The sequence below is a fragment of the Hypanus sabinus genome, chromosome 10 (genome assembly GCF_030144855.1).
Source record: "Hypanus sabinus isolate sHypSab1 chromosome 10, sHypSab1.hap1, whole genome shotgun sequence".
Lineage (NCBI taxonomy): Eukaryota > Metazoa > Chordata > Chondrichthyes > Myliobatiformes > Dasyatidae > Hypanus > Hypanus sabinus.
In genome coordinates this window covers 64,242,855-64,258,554 of record NC_082715.1, presented here as the reverse complement: position 1 = coordinate 64,258,554, position 15,700 = coordinate 64,242,855, and the positions used below count along the sequence as shown (strand labels likewise).

The 15,700-nt window shown below is 39.9% G+C and overlaps 1 protein-coding gene across 1 annotated transcript in view; it reads right to left on the bottom strand.

Moving 5' to 3' along the window:
* The window catches only part of LOC132400716 (myelin transcription factor 1-like protein), a 450,971-nt gene that overhangs the window by 18,849 nt on the left and 416,422 nt on the right, over positions 1 to 15,700 (bottom strand). The window contains exon 20 of the mRNA XM_059981999.1: positions 8,419 to 8,510. Coding sequence (XP_059837982.1) covers positions 8,419 to 8,510 — 92 coding nt within the window. The remainder of the gene's footprint in view (positions 1 to 8,418; positions 8,511 to 15,700) is intronic.

Genomic DNA, 15,700 nt, shown 5'->3' with positions numbered 1-15,700 from the left:
CAGGATAGAGGGACATCCATTTAGAAGAGAGATGAGGAAAAATGTCTCAGCTACAGTGTGGTGAATCATTGGAATTCATGGCTACATATGGCTGTGCAGGCCAAGTGACTGGGTCATTTAAGGCAGAGTTTGATAGGTCCTTGATTGATCAAGGCATTAAAAGTTATGGGTGAACACAGGAGAATGGGGTTGGGAGGGATAATAAATTAGCCATGATGGAACGGCGGAGCAGACTTGATAGGCTGAATGGCTTAATTCTGACCCTATGTCTTGTGGTCTTATCAAGACATGGAGCCACTGTCCAGATTCTAAGGGGTGGGAGGCAAGGCACAAGGACTGCCAATCCTGTCCAGGACAGAGGGAGAGATCAGCTTCATTGCCATCTGACCTCTCAGAGATTCTGTGTTTCAATTTCACTCAGGTTATTCTGGCAACACCTCCAAAACTCACAGCCTTGGCTGCAAAACAGGACAAGGGCAAGTAAGTGCATGATAAGCCACCACCTGTAGGCGCCAATCCAAAATAGACATCATCTTGACTTGGAAGTATAATACTAGTCCTTAATTATTGCTATATCTAAATCCCGGAATTGCCTATTCAATGGGTACCATCATCTGAAGGACTGCAGTGGTTCAAGAGCACAGCTCACTACTATCTCCTCAATGGTAGTTAAGGATGTACAGTAAATGCCTTGCCTTTGATGCCCAAATCCTGAAAATTGATTAAAATAAATGGTGCAAGAAAAAGATAATCTGGACCTGATGCCACCAGCCGGAATTCAGGACCGATAGAGGAAGGAGGAATGGCACCAAAGTTACATGATGGGCAGGTGAGGAGAAGAGAAGGTTGGCAGGTGAGGTTCAGAGAAGATGTTTATTCCACTCCATAGGTGCTGCCTGATTTGCTGAATTACTCCAGCATTTTGTGTGTTGCTCAAGATTTGCAGCATCAGCAGAATCTCTTGTGTTCATTATTTTTAATCAAGTTCATTTTCAAAAATGTTTCTTTTTATATCCTTAAAGATCAAGTTCCATATGCTGTCATGTTGTGGCAACTGATATTAAGTTTTCAAATAAGGAAATTTCAGACTATTTCATTAATTTGTACCGAAATTTTCGGAAGATTGTATGGATTGACTGACTTCCTATTGAATCTGTGTATCATAAATTTGGAAGCATAATGAGAAAATGTAAGGAGGCTCTGAGGATTTCTGCATTTTGAGGCAGGCTTCTGTTGCTGCCCTAGACAAAGATATTGGGCATCGAGCTGGAATAGCATGAGTGGAATCAAGTTGGGTCTTAAAGGTATTTAGAAAATTTAGAGGCTCCAGAGAAACACAGAAAAAAGTGCTAGCTTATTCTAGTGGTTTTCTAGTGCTAGCTTCTGTTGATGCACAGTAATTTAAAATAAATTAAACATAAGTGTTTGCGGGGTGATTCAAAGTGTGCCTGTGCTGTGTGAACTGCAGATTTGGCATCTGTACAGTCCTTTTTGCAAAGAACTAGTGATTGGCTATGTCTGTTGTGCAAAGCCATAGGTTCAGACACAGGGGCAAGCTTTCAGTGCTGCTGGCACAGAAAACTCTTGTGCAGGAAGAGGGAGATTGTTTGGCTGTGAGATGTCTCTTTGTATTCCAGTTGGCATGGAACAGGTGTACATCTAGGAGAAGGAGTATTCCTATCTGTACAAAAAAGCCAAAATTCAATGGCATTCTTGCCAATATGCAACTGTTTCTTGAGACAGATGGCCCTAAAGCAGATGCTCTGGAAATAATTATGCCAGCTTCTTTTGGCAAAAGCATAACCCTGAACTATTATCTATCAGGAAGTAAAACTGATTGTAGAGATGTCATTTACTTGCATTAAATTCACATTGTGGTATTTTCTGTGTGTTCAAACATCTAACAAGCTACACAGATATTATACTGCTATACTATTCAAACACTGAACTCAGAGAAAAGATTAACTCTCTGCACTTAGCGGCTTGTCTTGCAGGTGCTGCCTGGATACTTCTTTCTGGATAAATCGCCTCTTTAACAGCATTTTTCTTCATTTTTCCTACCTCAATGACGTTCTCATTCACTCTCACAATTAGCCTCATCTCCTTGGGTATCTTTTCACTTAGGCACTTTTCGGAATCAATGTATTTGTTCCATACCAAACTGAGTTTACTAACCAATCAGAAATCTCCATGACTTACAGAATAATTTCCCAGACACTCTCCAACAACTGAGGAGAAAAATCATTGGGAATTTTTTTATAGATATAAGAAATTTGTTTTGATTCGTTTTATTTATTAGCCTAAAAATAATGGAGGCATTATTGGAGGATTGAAATAATGGAGGATTGAACCAAGAATAGTCTAATCGGGTAATGAAGTGTCTGTTTTGCTATTCAACTGTTGAGTGGAGATAAAATTCTGTGAGAGTAATGTTTCACGTCGTCAGTGGTAGAACTATGAGGGCAGGCTTTTGTTTTGCTTCCCTGATTTCCCAAAATGTGAATTCTCCTTCATTGTCAGAGTTTCTTTGGAATGTTGCTGTAAAGCTTAATCTCTGCACAAGCAAGACTAAAGGATTTGGCTTCGTATTGGGTTACATTACTGAAAGGTCAGGAGTTAAACAGTACTGACAGAAACCATTAACATAGATGCTGTAGATGGAGAATAGAAGATCTCTGAGAAGGATGATCAATGAAAATGATTATTTTCTCTCGAAAAATTACAGAATTACAGCAACACGAGTGAATCTGCAGATGCTGGAAATAAATAACAGAAAATGCTGGCAGAACTCAACAGGCCAGACTGCATCTATGGAAGGAGGTACTGACAACGTTTCAGGCCGAAACCCCTGATGAAGGGTTTCAGCCTGAAACGTTATCACTACCTCCTCCCATAGCTGCTGTCTGGCCTGCTGAGTTCTGCCAGCATTTTGTGTTTTTACAGAATTACAGCACATTGTTGTCCAATGCTACCTGAGCAAATGTATGGATTTTAAAATGACTAACTTAAAATGCAGGCAGAATTAATTTTGTTTATTTGTGTGTTAAATATGTTACGGTCATATGAATCTCCTGTTGCTCAGCTACATCATGTACTCATTTTTAATTCTGTGAGCTTTTGAAGGCTTTCCATAAATTCTCCACTTCTGAATAACTTGGAGATTGAAACTAGTTCAACAGTTCAGGGAGTTTTAGAAATTCTATTACCTGAAGAATAACTACAGTAGAAAGGATGATTTTCATTCATCTATGCTATGATTTAAAATAAGAAGTAAGAAAAAATCTACAGAAACCTGCACTTTGTGGAACAATCCATCAGGAGTCATTCTTACTGATGTAATCGAGCCATTATTGAAATTCCCCCAATAGAGGTGTACACAGAATGACAGCATGGAAAAAGATGAGTCTCCAGTGAGTCTACATCAGTGATTATTTCCCATGTGAGCAATTATTAGGAGTCCCTGTGCCTGCTGAGTGCAGCAGTTTGATTCAACCTATTCATAAGTGATTACTCCAAATCCTAAATATCTGCCTTGGGATTTTTTTTTAACATTTAAAGTTCGTTAGGGTATTCCATTATTTTGAGAGAGGTGTTGGGTGTTGGGTGGGAAGAGGCCAGTTGCAACCCTGTTTAGACATGTGCAGGGATCTTTGGGATCTCCTATGAGTCCAACATCTTTAGCTCTGGAGAATATGCATGATATTTCATCATTTCAGGGGACTGCACCAGCCACAAGAAAGTGCTTCAAGTTAGTGAAGAGATGGGCAATGCTCAATCAAACCGGTGCACGATCTGGCGTTTAAAACAGCCTACATGGTGCAGCAGTGTTCAAAATAGTGGGTGAAGAAGCAAATTAGTTTGGAATCAGACTGAATAAAACAAAATCACTGCATAGCACTCACGATTCTAATACTGAGGAGAACCTTTGAATGTTTGATACAAAAGGATACAGTTGAGTTATGGTGGATGTGAATGGCTGTACGAGATCAAAATATAAAAATTACCAATAAGATATTGAGTGTCTCCCAACAAGAAACTTAAAATATCACAGCAGAAAGTATTACAAGATGATAAAATATATTGTGCAGATATGAGAGGACATAAATAGCTCCAGACTGATATTGTAACGTGATGTCTGTATCATTTTCAATTGTTGTTCCACTAGGAGATGGAACTACGGCAAATTTCGACTATCTGGGTGAGTGGCAGGTGGTTGTAGCTAGGGAAAGGTCAGCTCCTTCATTCCCCAAACATTACTTTGTGGTGTGGTCAGAGTATGTGGAGAGTTTTGGGAATGGAAGGATGATAGCTTGCATTGAGGGAATGGGAGGACAGGGAAAACAAGGATCAAGACTGTATTCTGCTTCAGGATAGATGAAAGAAGGAAAAAGGCTTTTCTATCAAACAGAATGACAACTGGGCAGTATTTCCCTCTTCCATATCTGTCCATGAAGGAGGAGTCTAAAATCATGCTGATGAGTATTTGAGGTTTGGCGGGAACAGAATGATCATCTGAGGATTAGGAAGGGTGGACATGAGGGAAGCAGAGGAGGAGTGGGAATCAAGGAGCTGGGAGTGATCATGGAGGTCAGATAGTTGGAAGGATCAGATGGTCAGGCATGAGCCTCATTGGTTCAGGATTGAGATGGGGGAGTGATGGTGGTGTCGGGAGCGGAGGAGTGTGGTGCTTAGGACCGAAATGTAAGGTAGGTGAGACACTCACCTGAATTGGATTCCAATCCAGCATTGAGTTGGGAAAGACCTAGTCAGCCTTGGAGTGTTGAGAAAACTTGGACTCAGTTCCCCTGCATTGTGTATACCTCTAAAGGGAGTGATGCAGCAAGAACAATGGAATCCAGTGAAGCCCTAACATGGAAACTGCATTAGTGTGCAAAGGTGACTCACTCCAGGAATTGCCTCACTAAATTTCCACAGTGACATGAAATGTCCTGGCAGCTATATCTGTTGGGACTCATCCAGCATGATCTGTGGCAGTATGGATATTGAAGTTCACCACCTGGAGTGTGCCTTTGCTATCTCAAGTGTTTCTTCCAAGTGTTGGTCAACATGGAAGAATATGATATTTGTTTGGAGGGCTTTGCAAGGTCACTAATGAGTTTGGTGCCTTGGCTATTTAAGGGTGCCCATAAAATTTTATACTTTCTTTGCTTCAGCATTGTGAAACTTGTATGATTGAGTGGTTTGCTGATGACTACCATGGGAATTTAAAAGTAAATTACATGGGGTAGGTTTGGAGTCACATGAGGGCCACACCATATAAGAACAGCAGATTTCCTCCTCTGAAGTACACTACTCTTTAATTTTTATGACAAACTAGTTGTTTTGCTTGGATATACAGTAATTACTAAGAAGAGTTGGCACATTTTTTCTCTAAATTATAAAATGAACTTCAGTTTCACAGCTGCTGTGCTGAGATATGAATTTGGTTCTCTGCATTGGCGCCTGAATTCTCTCCTAGGTGTCTGAATTATGAATCTGATAACTGAGCAAATGTCAGCATCATCATATCCAATGATTATAGTTATATAATTTAACTGGGGCGAAACTACCAGCCTATATAATGTAAAATCTTTTATACATAAGGTACTGTGGTTTAAAAAAAAAACTCCCCCCTGCAATATTTTAGTGAGTGAATAAGAGAAACTTTTTGAGACAGATTTGGAAATTTGGAAACTTGCACAAATTTGAAAGACAAATCTATATAATTTACCCAGAGCACCTTGTCTACTTCCTGGCAACTATCTACTATGTAACACTTAAAGATGTTAGAGCGAAGGTCTCAACTACATTACTACTACTAGGAAAATATGCATGAAATTTTTGAAAATAAGATGTTAAATTAAATTGAACAAAATCTATAATGCCACATTTTACAAACAACACCAATCATAAAACATCATAATTAACATTCTAAATGCAATTCACTTATAAATATATTAACTCATTCTATGCAAGGAAGCTTTACAAAATAATTACAGTGATAATTTACTCCAGATGTTTAGTGAAAGCCATTACAATTTGCCAATTTTCTGTTTAAAGGGGGAAACATGTAACATCATGGTAACTTCCCCAAATCACATTCAAATAAAATATTAACAAATAGAACTGATTTAAAATACCTTAGCGGACTCCAGTAGAATAAATGATTCAGGTGCTTAAACATAATATATAATTAAATATCTTACTTTAAGTACTTAAATATTTAATAAGGCTTAACCCATGCTGAAATCTCCCTCAGATGATAATATCAAGAAAGTTCAATGAAACCAATTGGATATGTGTGCAGAGGTATAGGCTGATTCAAATGGATGATTTGCTTCCACAAGATCTGTAAATTAACTTTTCATGGGGGCTGACAACATTTCCCTTTTGTTTATCTGTGAGTAGCTAAGTATCAGGGAGATTTAGACTGCAAGCTCCCTTAATACCAGAACCATAAGTCACACTTGTTTATCAATTCAACTGGTCTCACCCTCCCAGAAATATTGCCCTGTATTCACCAATCCTGAAAACTAATGCTTTTTCTCTCTTTCTTGGTTCTGAAGAAAGATCCTGGATGTGAAAAATGGACTATTTTCCCCTTTCTACAGATGCTGCTCATTCTCCTGAGTGTTTCCAAAATTTTCTGCTTTAATTCACATTACACCATCTGCAGTTTTTTGATTTCCATTATCTATGTAATAGATTTGATACAGCTAAAATGATTAAAACAAGCCTGACAAGTATAAGCCAGCCTAATAATTATTACATTGCACCTCTCTTTCCGTTCCTTGTATTTTCCATTGAAGTTTTCTACTCTCTTTACTTAAAAGCCATTGATTTTAACACAGTCCATGCCCTATGTTGATTCAGCAGCATTTTATGCAGGTGAGCAATGAACAGCTGAAAAGCGTTCTTTATCAGTGCAGATATAAGGAAAGCCAGAACTAATAAAAAAAAGAAATAATTTTCAATGGTATGCTGATGATTTTAAACTCCAAGTTCTGTCACCAATTACTGCAGTACCAGCATTCACGATCTAGGAATCAGTCTCCAAAAAATCAATAAAACTCAGGCTATTCTGATTTTCTGGTCTGTTTAATTTACGGCAATTTCCTATTCTCCATAGCTCTGTCATAACCTTGACTATCACTTGGCTGGCTAAGTGTCTGTAAAGCCATGTGATGAATCGGAAATGAAGGTGAAGCCTTGGTTTGCTATGCTTCTGCCAGTAAGTCTAAAAGAAGTTTAGGAAACAAATTCAGCATGCAGAAAACTGAAGTGATTTGTACTTCCATTTGTTATTGTTTGTAGAAATAAACAATGGCAACGGGTCAATACTGGTTTTTGCTAATGTTGCAAAGTTGACAAGTAGCAAATTAACAGCCACTCTATTAATTTTACTTTCAAAAAGTCAATGTAATAGAGACTTCAAAACATATTACTATGAAAAACCTTGAAATGTACATCGTGACAAGGAACTACAGATTTGCTCATTTATTAGAAATAGTAGTTGGTTTAGAATGCCATAAGTACAGAAATAAGTTATGACTCTAACCTACAGGAATCTGAGGAGTATACTCTTGCAGTCTAATCTGAGGTGAAAACATATTTGAAAAACAAATGCATAGATTTCCTTCTTATTACACATATGGCAATGTTCATTGGAGCCAGTTTGTCCAAACTTAAGATATTTTGTTTGCTAACATATTAGCTTTGTGCTCCATTTCCTACAAACATGGGTGGATTTCAGAATTAACAATTGTGGTGCATTTTCTGTAACTAATACATTACATGGCGGGGAGGTGGAATCTGATGATTGAGATCATCCGTTGTTGTTAAATTGCGAGCAAGGTTGACAAGTGGAGGGCAGATGCAGTGCATATGGCTAAATGGATTTCGGAATGGCTTCTGATGGCATGAGGTTCGACTACTCTGAAAGATTGGGTTGCATGCTGTGCAAGGTGAGTTACGAAATTGGGTCAAAAATTGGCTGGATGGTAGGAAAAAGGTGATGGTGTAAAGTTGTTTCTCGGATTGGAGGTCTGTAACTGGTAGTGTACCTCAGAGATCAGTGCTTGGATCATTGCTTTTTGTTATCTATATTTACAATTTGAATGAAAATATAAAATGAATAGTTAATAAATTTGCAAATTACACTAATATAGAAGGCACCTAAGACAATGTAGAAGAGTATGTAAAATTGCATTGGGATCTTGATTGGCTGGGTAATGGATTGAGGCATGGTAAATGGAATTTTTTTCAAATGAACAAACTGTTACATTTTGGAAGAACAAATTAAAGTAGGACTTCGAGTGCAGTAAAGACAATTTTTTGGGACAAATCCTTACAAGCAAATGGCAATTTTACTTTAAATTATACTTTGGGTTTTTTTTAAAGTATGTGAAATCTGTTTACCATTACTGGCTCGTTGCTTTATCGTCAACATTTCCTCTCCCGACAACCTTGCCTTCTTCATGGCAGAAGTAGCTCTTGGACATCCTGACAGGCTGGATACATAGAAATAGAGGAGAACGAAACAAATTAAATGAATATAATTGTAACAATGGGGCAGAAGTATGGATTCAAGTGAACACTTTCATTCAGTCAAACTGTTGTGCTCATTTTGCAAAGACGTACTTCAATATAATCAAGTTTTGAAGGTGAGCACAACCATTTGAAATACTCTTGCACCTTGTTAGCTTTGGCAACATAAAAATGTTATTTTTCTTCACAAACTCTCTTATTGAATCTATGAATATTTATATTTTCCTTCCTCCAAGTAATTTTTTTGCAGGTTTTGTAAGCATCAAAATTAACTCGTCTATTTTTAAAATTCTATTTCTTTGATAGATATTCTTTTATTTCTCATTCTCTTTGTTCTTTCCCTATTTGTATTTTTATCCTGTATTTGCTTTGATCTTAAAGGTATCTACTATCGTTTAACTTCTTTGATCTTCCTAAGGTATATTTCCAAATTCTTAAACCGAATTGATTAAGGTTATATATAGTTTGTCCCATAGTCTACCATTTCCAAGGTCCTTGTGCTCTTCATAAAATATGATATGTTTTAACCTACAATTTGAGAAGGAGAAGGGAAAATTGGATGTGTCAGTATTACAGTTGAACAAAGGGAACTATGGAGCTATGAGGGAGGAGCTGGCCAAAGTTCAATGGAACAATACCCTAGCAGGGATGACAGTGGAACAAAAATGGCAGGTGTTCTGGGAATAATGCAGAAGGTGCAGGATCGGTTCATTCCAAAGAGGAAGAAAGATCCTAAGGGGAGTAAGGGGTGGACATGGCTGATGAGGGGAGTAAAGGGCAGTATAAAAATAAAAGAGAAGTATAACATAGCAAAGATCAGCGGGAAACCGGAGGACTGGGAAGCTTTTAAAGAACACCAGAAGATAACAAAAAAGGCAATACGCCAAGAAAAAAATGATGTTGGAAGGTAAACTAGCCAAGAATAAAAAGGAAGATAGGAAAAGCTTCTTTAGGTATGTGAATAGCAAAAAAATTGTTAAGACCAAAATTGGGCCATTGAAGACAGAAACAGGTGAATTTATTATGGGGAACAAGGAAATGGCAGATGAGTTGAACAGGTACTTTAGGTCTGTCTTCATTAGGGAAGACACAAACAATCTCCCAGATGTAATAGTGACCAAAGGAACTAGGGTAAAGAATGAACTGAAGGAAATTTATATCAGGCAAGAAACAGTGTTGGATAGACTGTTGAGTCTGAAGGCTGATTAGTCCCCGGGACCTGATGGTCTGCATCCCAGGGTACTTAAAGAGGTGGCTCTAGAAATCGTGGACGCATTGGTAATCATTTTCCAATATTCTATAGATTCAGGAACAGTTCCTGCTAATTAGAGGGTGGCTAATGTTGTCCCACTTTTCAAGAAAGGAGGGAGAGAGAAAACAGGGAATTATAGACCAGTTTGACTGACGTCAGTGGTGGGAAAGATGCTGGAGTCAATTATAAAAGAAGAAATTATGACACATTTGGATAGCAGTAGAAGGATCAGTTTGTCAGGATGGATTTATGAAGGGAAAATCATGCTTGATTAATCTTCTGGAGTTTTTTGAGGATGTAACTATGAAAATGGACAAGGGAGAGCCAGTGGATGTAGTGTACCTGGTCTTCCAGAAAGCTTTTGATAAAGTCCCACATAGGAGATTAGTGGACAAAATTAGGGCACATGCTATTGGGGGCAGAGTACTGACATGGATTGAAAATTGGCTGGCTGACAGGAAACAATGTGTAGTGATTAACGGGTCCCTTTCGGAATGGCAGGCTGTGACCAGTGGGGTACCACAAGGTTTGGTGCTGGGACCGCAGCTGTTTACAATATACAATAATGATTTAGATGTAGGGATTAAAAGCAACATTAGCAAATTTGCTGATGACACAAAGCTGGGTGGCAGTGAGAAATGTCAGGAGGATGTTATGAGAATGCAGGGTGAACTTGACAGGTTGGGTGAGTGGGCAAATGTATGGCAAATGCAGTTTAATGTGGATAAATGTGAGGTTATCCACTTTGGTGGCAAGAACAGGAAGGCTGATTACTATCTAAATGGAGTCAAGTTAGGAAAAGGGGAAGTACAACGAGATCTAGGTGTTCTTGTACATCAGTCAATGAAAGCAAGCATGCAGGTACAGCAGGCAGTGAAGAAAGCTAATGGCATGCTGGCTTTTATAACAAGAGGAATTGAGTATAGGAGTAAAGAGGTCCTTCTGCAGCAGTACAGGGCCCTGGTGAGACCCCACCTAGAGTATCGTGTGCAGTTTTGGTCTCCAAATTTGAGGAAGAACATTCTTGCTATTGAGGGAGTGCAGCATAGGTTCACAAGCTTAATTCCCGGAATGGCGGGACTGTCATATGTTGAAAGATTGGAGTGACTGGGCTTGTATACACTGGAATTTAGAAGGATGAGAGGGGATCTGATTGAAACATATAAGATTATTAAGGGATTGGACACACTGGAGGCAGGAAGCATGTTCCCGCTAATGGGTGAGTCCAGAACTAGAGGCCACAGTTTGAGAATAAGGGGTAGGCCATTTAGAACAGAGATGTGGAAAAACTTTGGATATGTGGAATGCTCTGCCCCAGAAGGCAGTGGAGGCCAAGTCTCTGGATGCATTCAAGAGAGAGTTAGATAGAGCTCTTATAGATAGCGGGGTCAAGGGGTATGGGGAGAGGGCAAGAACAGGGTATTGTGTATGATCAGCCATGATCACAGTGAATGGCGGTGCTGGCTAGAAGGGCCAAATGGCCTACTCCTGCACCTGCTGCCTATTGTCTATTCCCATTCCCAGTTTATAATCACATCTACTTTCTGGGCAAAAATACTTTAAGCTTAAGAACAGAGAATAGAACACTGAACATTACAACACGGGAACAGGCTCTTCAGCCAACAAATGTTATAGTGAACAAGTCAAGCTAATGACACCTTATCACTTCTGTCTATTTATGGTTCATACCACCCCCCCCCCCCCCACCACCCATTCTCTGTATCTCTATGTGCCTGTCTATGAACCTGTTAAATACTTCTATGGTACCTGCCTCCTCCACTACTTCAGGAGGCACATTCCAGGCATCCAAGACTGTCTATTGAAAGAAACTTGCCCTGCTCATCTCCTTTGAACTTTGCACCTCTCACCCTAAATCTCATGCCTCCTAGCATTAAATATTATGGCCCTTGGAAAAAGAACCAACAGTCTATGCTTTTCATCATCTTATAAACTTCTATCGGATCTCCCCTTAGTCTATGGCACTTCAGAGAAACAAGCTTAGCTTATCCACCGTCTCTCTACAGCACATGACCAGGCAACATCTAGTAAACTTCTTTGTACTCTCTCCATAACCTCCGCACCCTTCCTACGATGGGACTACCAAATCTGAATGCAGTACTCCAGATGAGGTTTTTATGATGCTGCAAAATACCTTTCTGATTCTTGAACTCAGTGCCTAGACTAATAAGAGCAAGCACGTCGTATATCTTCTTTACCTCTCTTTCAACTAGTGTGGCTGGTTTCAGGAATGCCAGAATAAATCCAAGAGGGCACAACAAGTTGTCAAGCTCCAGCTAAGTAATAGTTAACATGTTTCCAATTGCTAAGGCTACTTTCTGTGGAAAACAAACAATTTCTATGGTATTGTGACATTTATGCTCTGAAATGTTTTGCATGGCTGTACACCTCAAAACAACAACCGATTTTGAAAGACCATTTAGAGTCATAGAATCTCAGAGCAATGCAGCACAGAGAGAGGCAATTCTGACTAACTGCTGACCACAATGCACACCCAGATCTTTCCAGTTCCCTGTGTTTGACCTGTATTCCTCTCAGCCCCACCACTCCATGCTCCCTTCAATTATACTATCACACCTTCATCAACCACTTCTTCTGCAGTTTAGCTAATATACTCACTGCGTTCTGCATGAAAAAGTTGCCTCTCATGTGCCCTTTAAATCTTTCCCCCACACCCTAAACATATGCTCATCATTTTGGCCTATCCTAACACGGGGAAAATACTATGCTTCTCATAATTTTATGTTAATCATGGCAAGATGGCGGCGTGCTCAGCCGCAGCATCTTCTATGGGGCCAACCTTAGGGTCTTTTTAAATGTGTTTTTTACAATCACGAGACCCTGCTGGACGTTGAGAACTTGAAGTACTGTAGGTCTACTCCATCAGCAAGTTACTCATTGGTAGAGAAACTAAAGGAGCTGGACTTGGTTTGACTCATGCTGATGCCTGTATCAGAGGATTTGGTGTGCGAAGGTGGTATGTGCTCTAACTAGTCACTTTCCTTGTGATCGCATGACCTTGTTGGACATTGGAATATGGAATGCCGCAAGTCTGATTCACTGATTTATTGGCAGGAGCAAATGGCGGGAGAGCTGCGTAACCTCAGTCGTAGCAAGGACTAGGCCTCAAACTGTGGTGTCACCTGGAGAGAGGCTTTAGAGCTGATACGCTCCACTGGAGTGCCGGGGTGGTGTAGTGTAGCGTACAAGCTGGGGTCATTGCTGGCCCCCACTGTTTGCTCGGTAGAAGACAAGCCATTTTGTGTTTGACTATTGAGTCCATGCAACATTCATGGACTCCGAGTCTTGGACTGTACTCCTTTCAGTGTGACTGGTATTTTACTGACATTTTATGTGTGCTAGCGATCCTAAATGTGCTACATGCACCTTGTGCTGTGTATGGTTGTTGGTACTGTGTTCTACACCTTGGCCCAGGATTAACACTATTTCGTTTGGCTGTATTCATGGGTATTCATGTATGGTTGAATGGCACTTAAACTTGAGCTTGAACTTAAACATTTCCATGAGCTCGCCCCTCATTGTCTGATATTCCAAGGAACAAAGACCTAACTGTGCTCACTTCTCCCTATTACTCAGGTCCTCTTGTCCTGGAAATATTCTCTCACACTTTCCAATTTAAGTACATCATTCCTATAGCTGCATGACCGAAACAGTATTCTAAGTGTGACCTCACTAATGATTTATACAACTGCAACATAATGTAACAAATCTTATACTCAGTGCGCTAACTGATGAAGGCCAGTATGCTAAACACCTTCTTCACCAGCCTGCCTACCTGTGATGCCATTTACAATGAAGTATGCACCTGTTCTCCTGTTCCATGGCACTCTCTTCTGCCCTACCTATACTGCTTTCCAAAATGCATCACTTCACAGATATGAATATTGAAATCTATATGCCACTCCTCAGCTCACTCCCCTAACTGACCTAGATCCACTAGTAAGTTATGATAATTTTCTCCACTATCAACACCACCTCATAATATTCTGTCTCCTGCAAGTACTTCAATCAATATTAAATAATTCTATGTCGAAGATTATAATGAAAACTGTCCATCTGAATTCCTGGCTGTGTAAATGTTTTACCACTGCAGTTTTAAACCATTAACTACCTAACTACCATTAACTACCTAAGATGGACGACTGTGCAAGTGCATGGATGTCAGCACATGGAGTTTAAAAGGAGAAAGATTTTCCTTCAGCAGTTTGATCGAAGGATGACTACGCAAGCGAGTGGATGTCAGTGAATTAAACCGGTACAAAGAGTTAAAAATGAGACAGCTTTATAGAGTGGCTACAGGAGTAGAGGGAAGCAGAGTAGGAAGGCTTTGTTCAATGGGACTTCTGAGATAACGAGTCAAGGCCAGGTAGGTTATCTGTGAAGAATAGAAACAGGAAGTATGTCTGCGGAGTCTCTGTGGGTGGAAGTTAGAAACAATAACTCTATAACTCTATAGAGTTATAACTCTAGAGTCAATAACTCTACTGGGTGTTTTTAAATGACCATCCAATAGTAACAGGGACATTGAGGAGCAGAGAGGGAGACAGATTCTGGAAAGGTGTAATAATACCAGGGTTGTCGTGGTGGAAAATTTTAATTTCCCAAATACTGATTGGCATCTCCCTAGAGCAAGGGGTTTAGATGGGGTGGAGTTTGTTAGGTGTGTTCAGGAAGGTTTCCTTACACAATATGTAGATAGGCCTACAAGAGGAGAGGCTGTACTTGATCTGGTATTGGGAAATGAACCTGGTCAGGTGTCAGGTCTCTCAATGGGAGAGCATTTTGGAGATAGTGATCAAAATTCTAACTCCTTTACCATAGCATTAGAGAGGGATAGGAAAGTTAAGAAAGAGTTTAATTGGAGTAAAGGGAATTATGAGGCTATTGGGCAGGAATTTGGAAGCAAAAAATTGGGAACAGATGTTCTCAGGGAAATGTACGGCAGAAATGTGGTGAATGTTCAGGGATATTTGCTGGCATTCTGCATAGGTACATTCCAATGAGACAGGAAAAGGATGGTAGGGTACAGGAACCATGGTGTACAAAGGCTGTTGCAAATCTAGTTGAAAAGAAAAGCTTACAAAAGGTTCAGAAAACTGGGTAATGATAGAGATCTAGAAGATTATAAGGCTAGCAGGAAGGAGCTTAAGAATGAAATTAGGAGAGCCAGAAGGGGCCATGAGAAGACATTCGTAAGCAGAATTAGGGAAAACCCCAAGGCATTCTACGGGTAAGTGAAGAGCAAGAGGATAGGATATGAAAGAATAGGACCAATCAAATGTGACAGTGGGAAAGTGTGTATGGAACTGGAGGAGATAGCTGAGGTACTTAATGAATACTTCACTATGGAATACTTGGAAGTAGGTACAGAGGAGATATCAGGGGTAAGTTTTTTACAGAGCAACTTGTGAGTGCATGGAACAGGCTGCCGGCGAAGGTGTTGGAGGTGGATATGATAGCGTCTTTTAAGAGGCTCCTGGATAGGTACATGGAGCTTAGAAAAATAGAGGGCTATGGGTAACCTTAGGTAATTTCTAAGTAAGTACATGTTCAGCACAGCATTGTGGGCCAAAGGGCATGTACTGTGCTGTAGGTTTTCTATATTTCTGTGTTTCTGTCAGTACCTCCAGTTGAACTCTGTCTTTTTGTGTGTTTCCCCCAGCTGTCAGTCTGTGGTTTTGTATGGCAATTGCCATTTGTCAGTCTCCTGTCCCCACTCCTGCTCTACCCTGGCCCCTGTATTACTAAGTACTCCGTCTCTCATCTGTTTTTCATTATTACCAGTATTGCAGCCATCTATGTCTTATTGTGCTCCACCTATCATCTGCCTCTCTGTTTATTGCTCAGTATATTTCAGTCCTG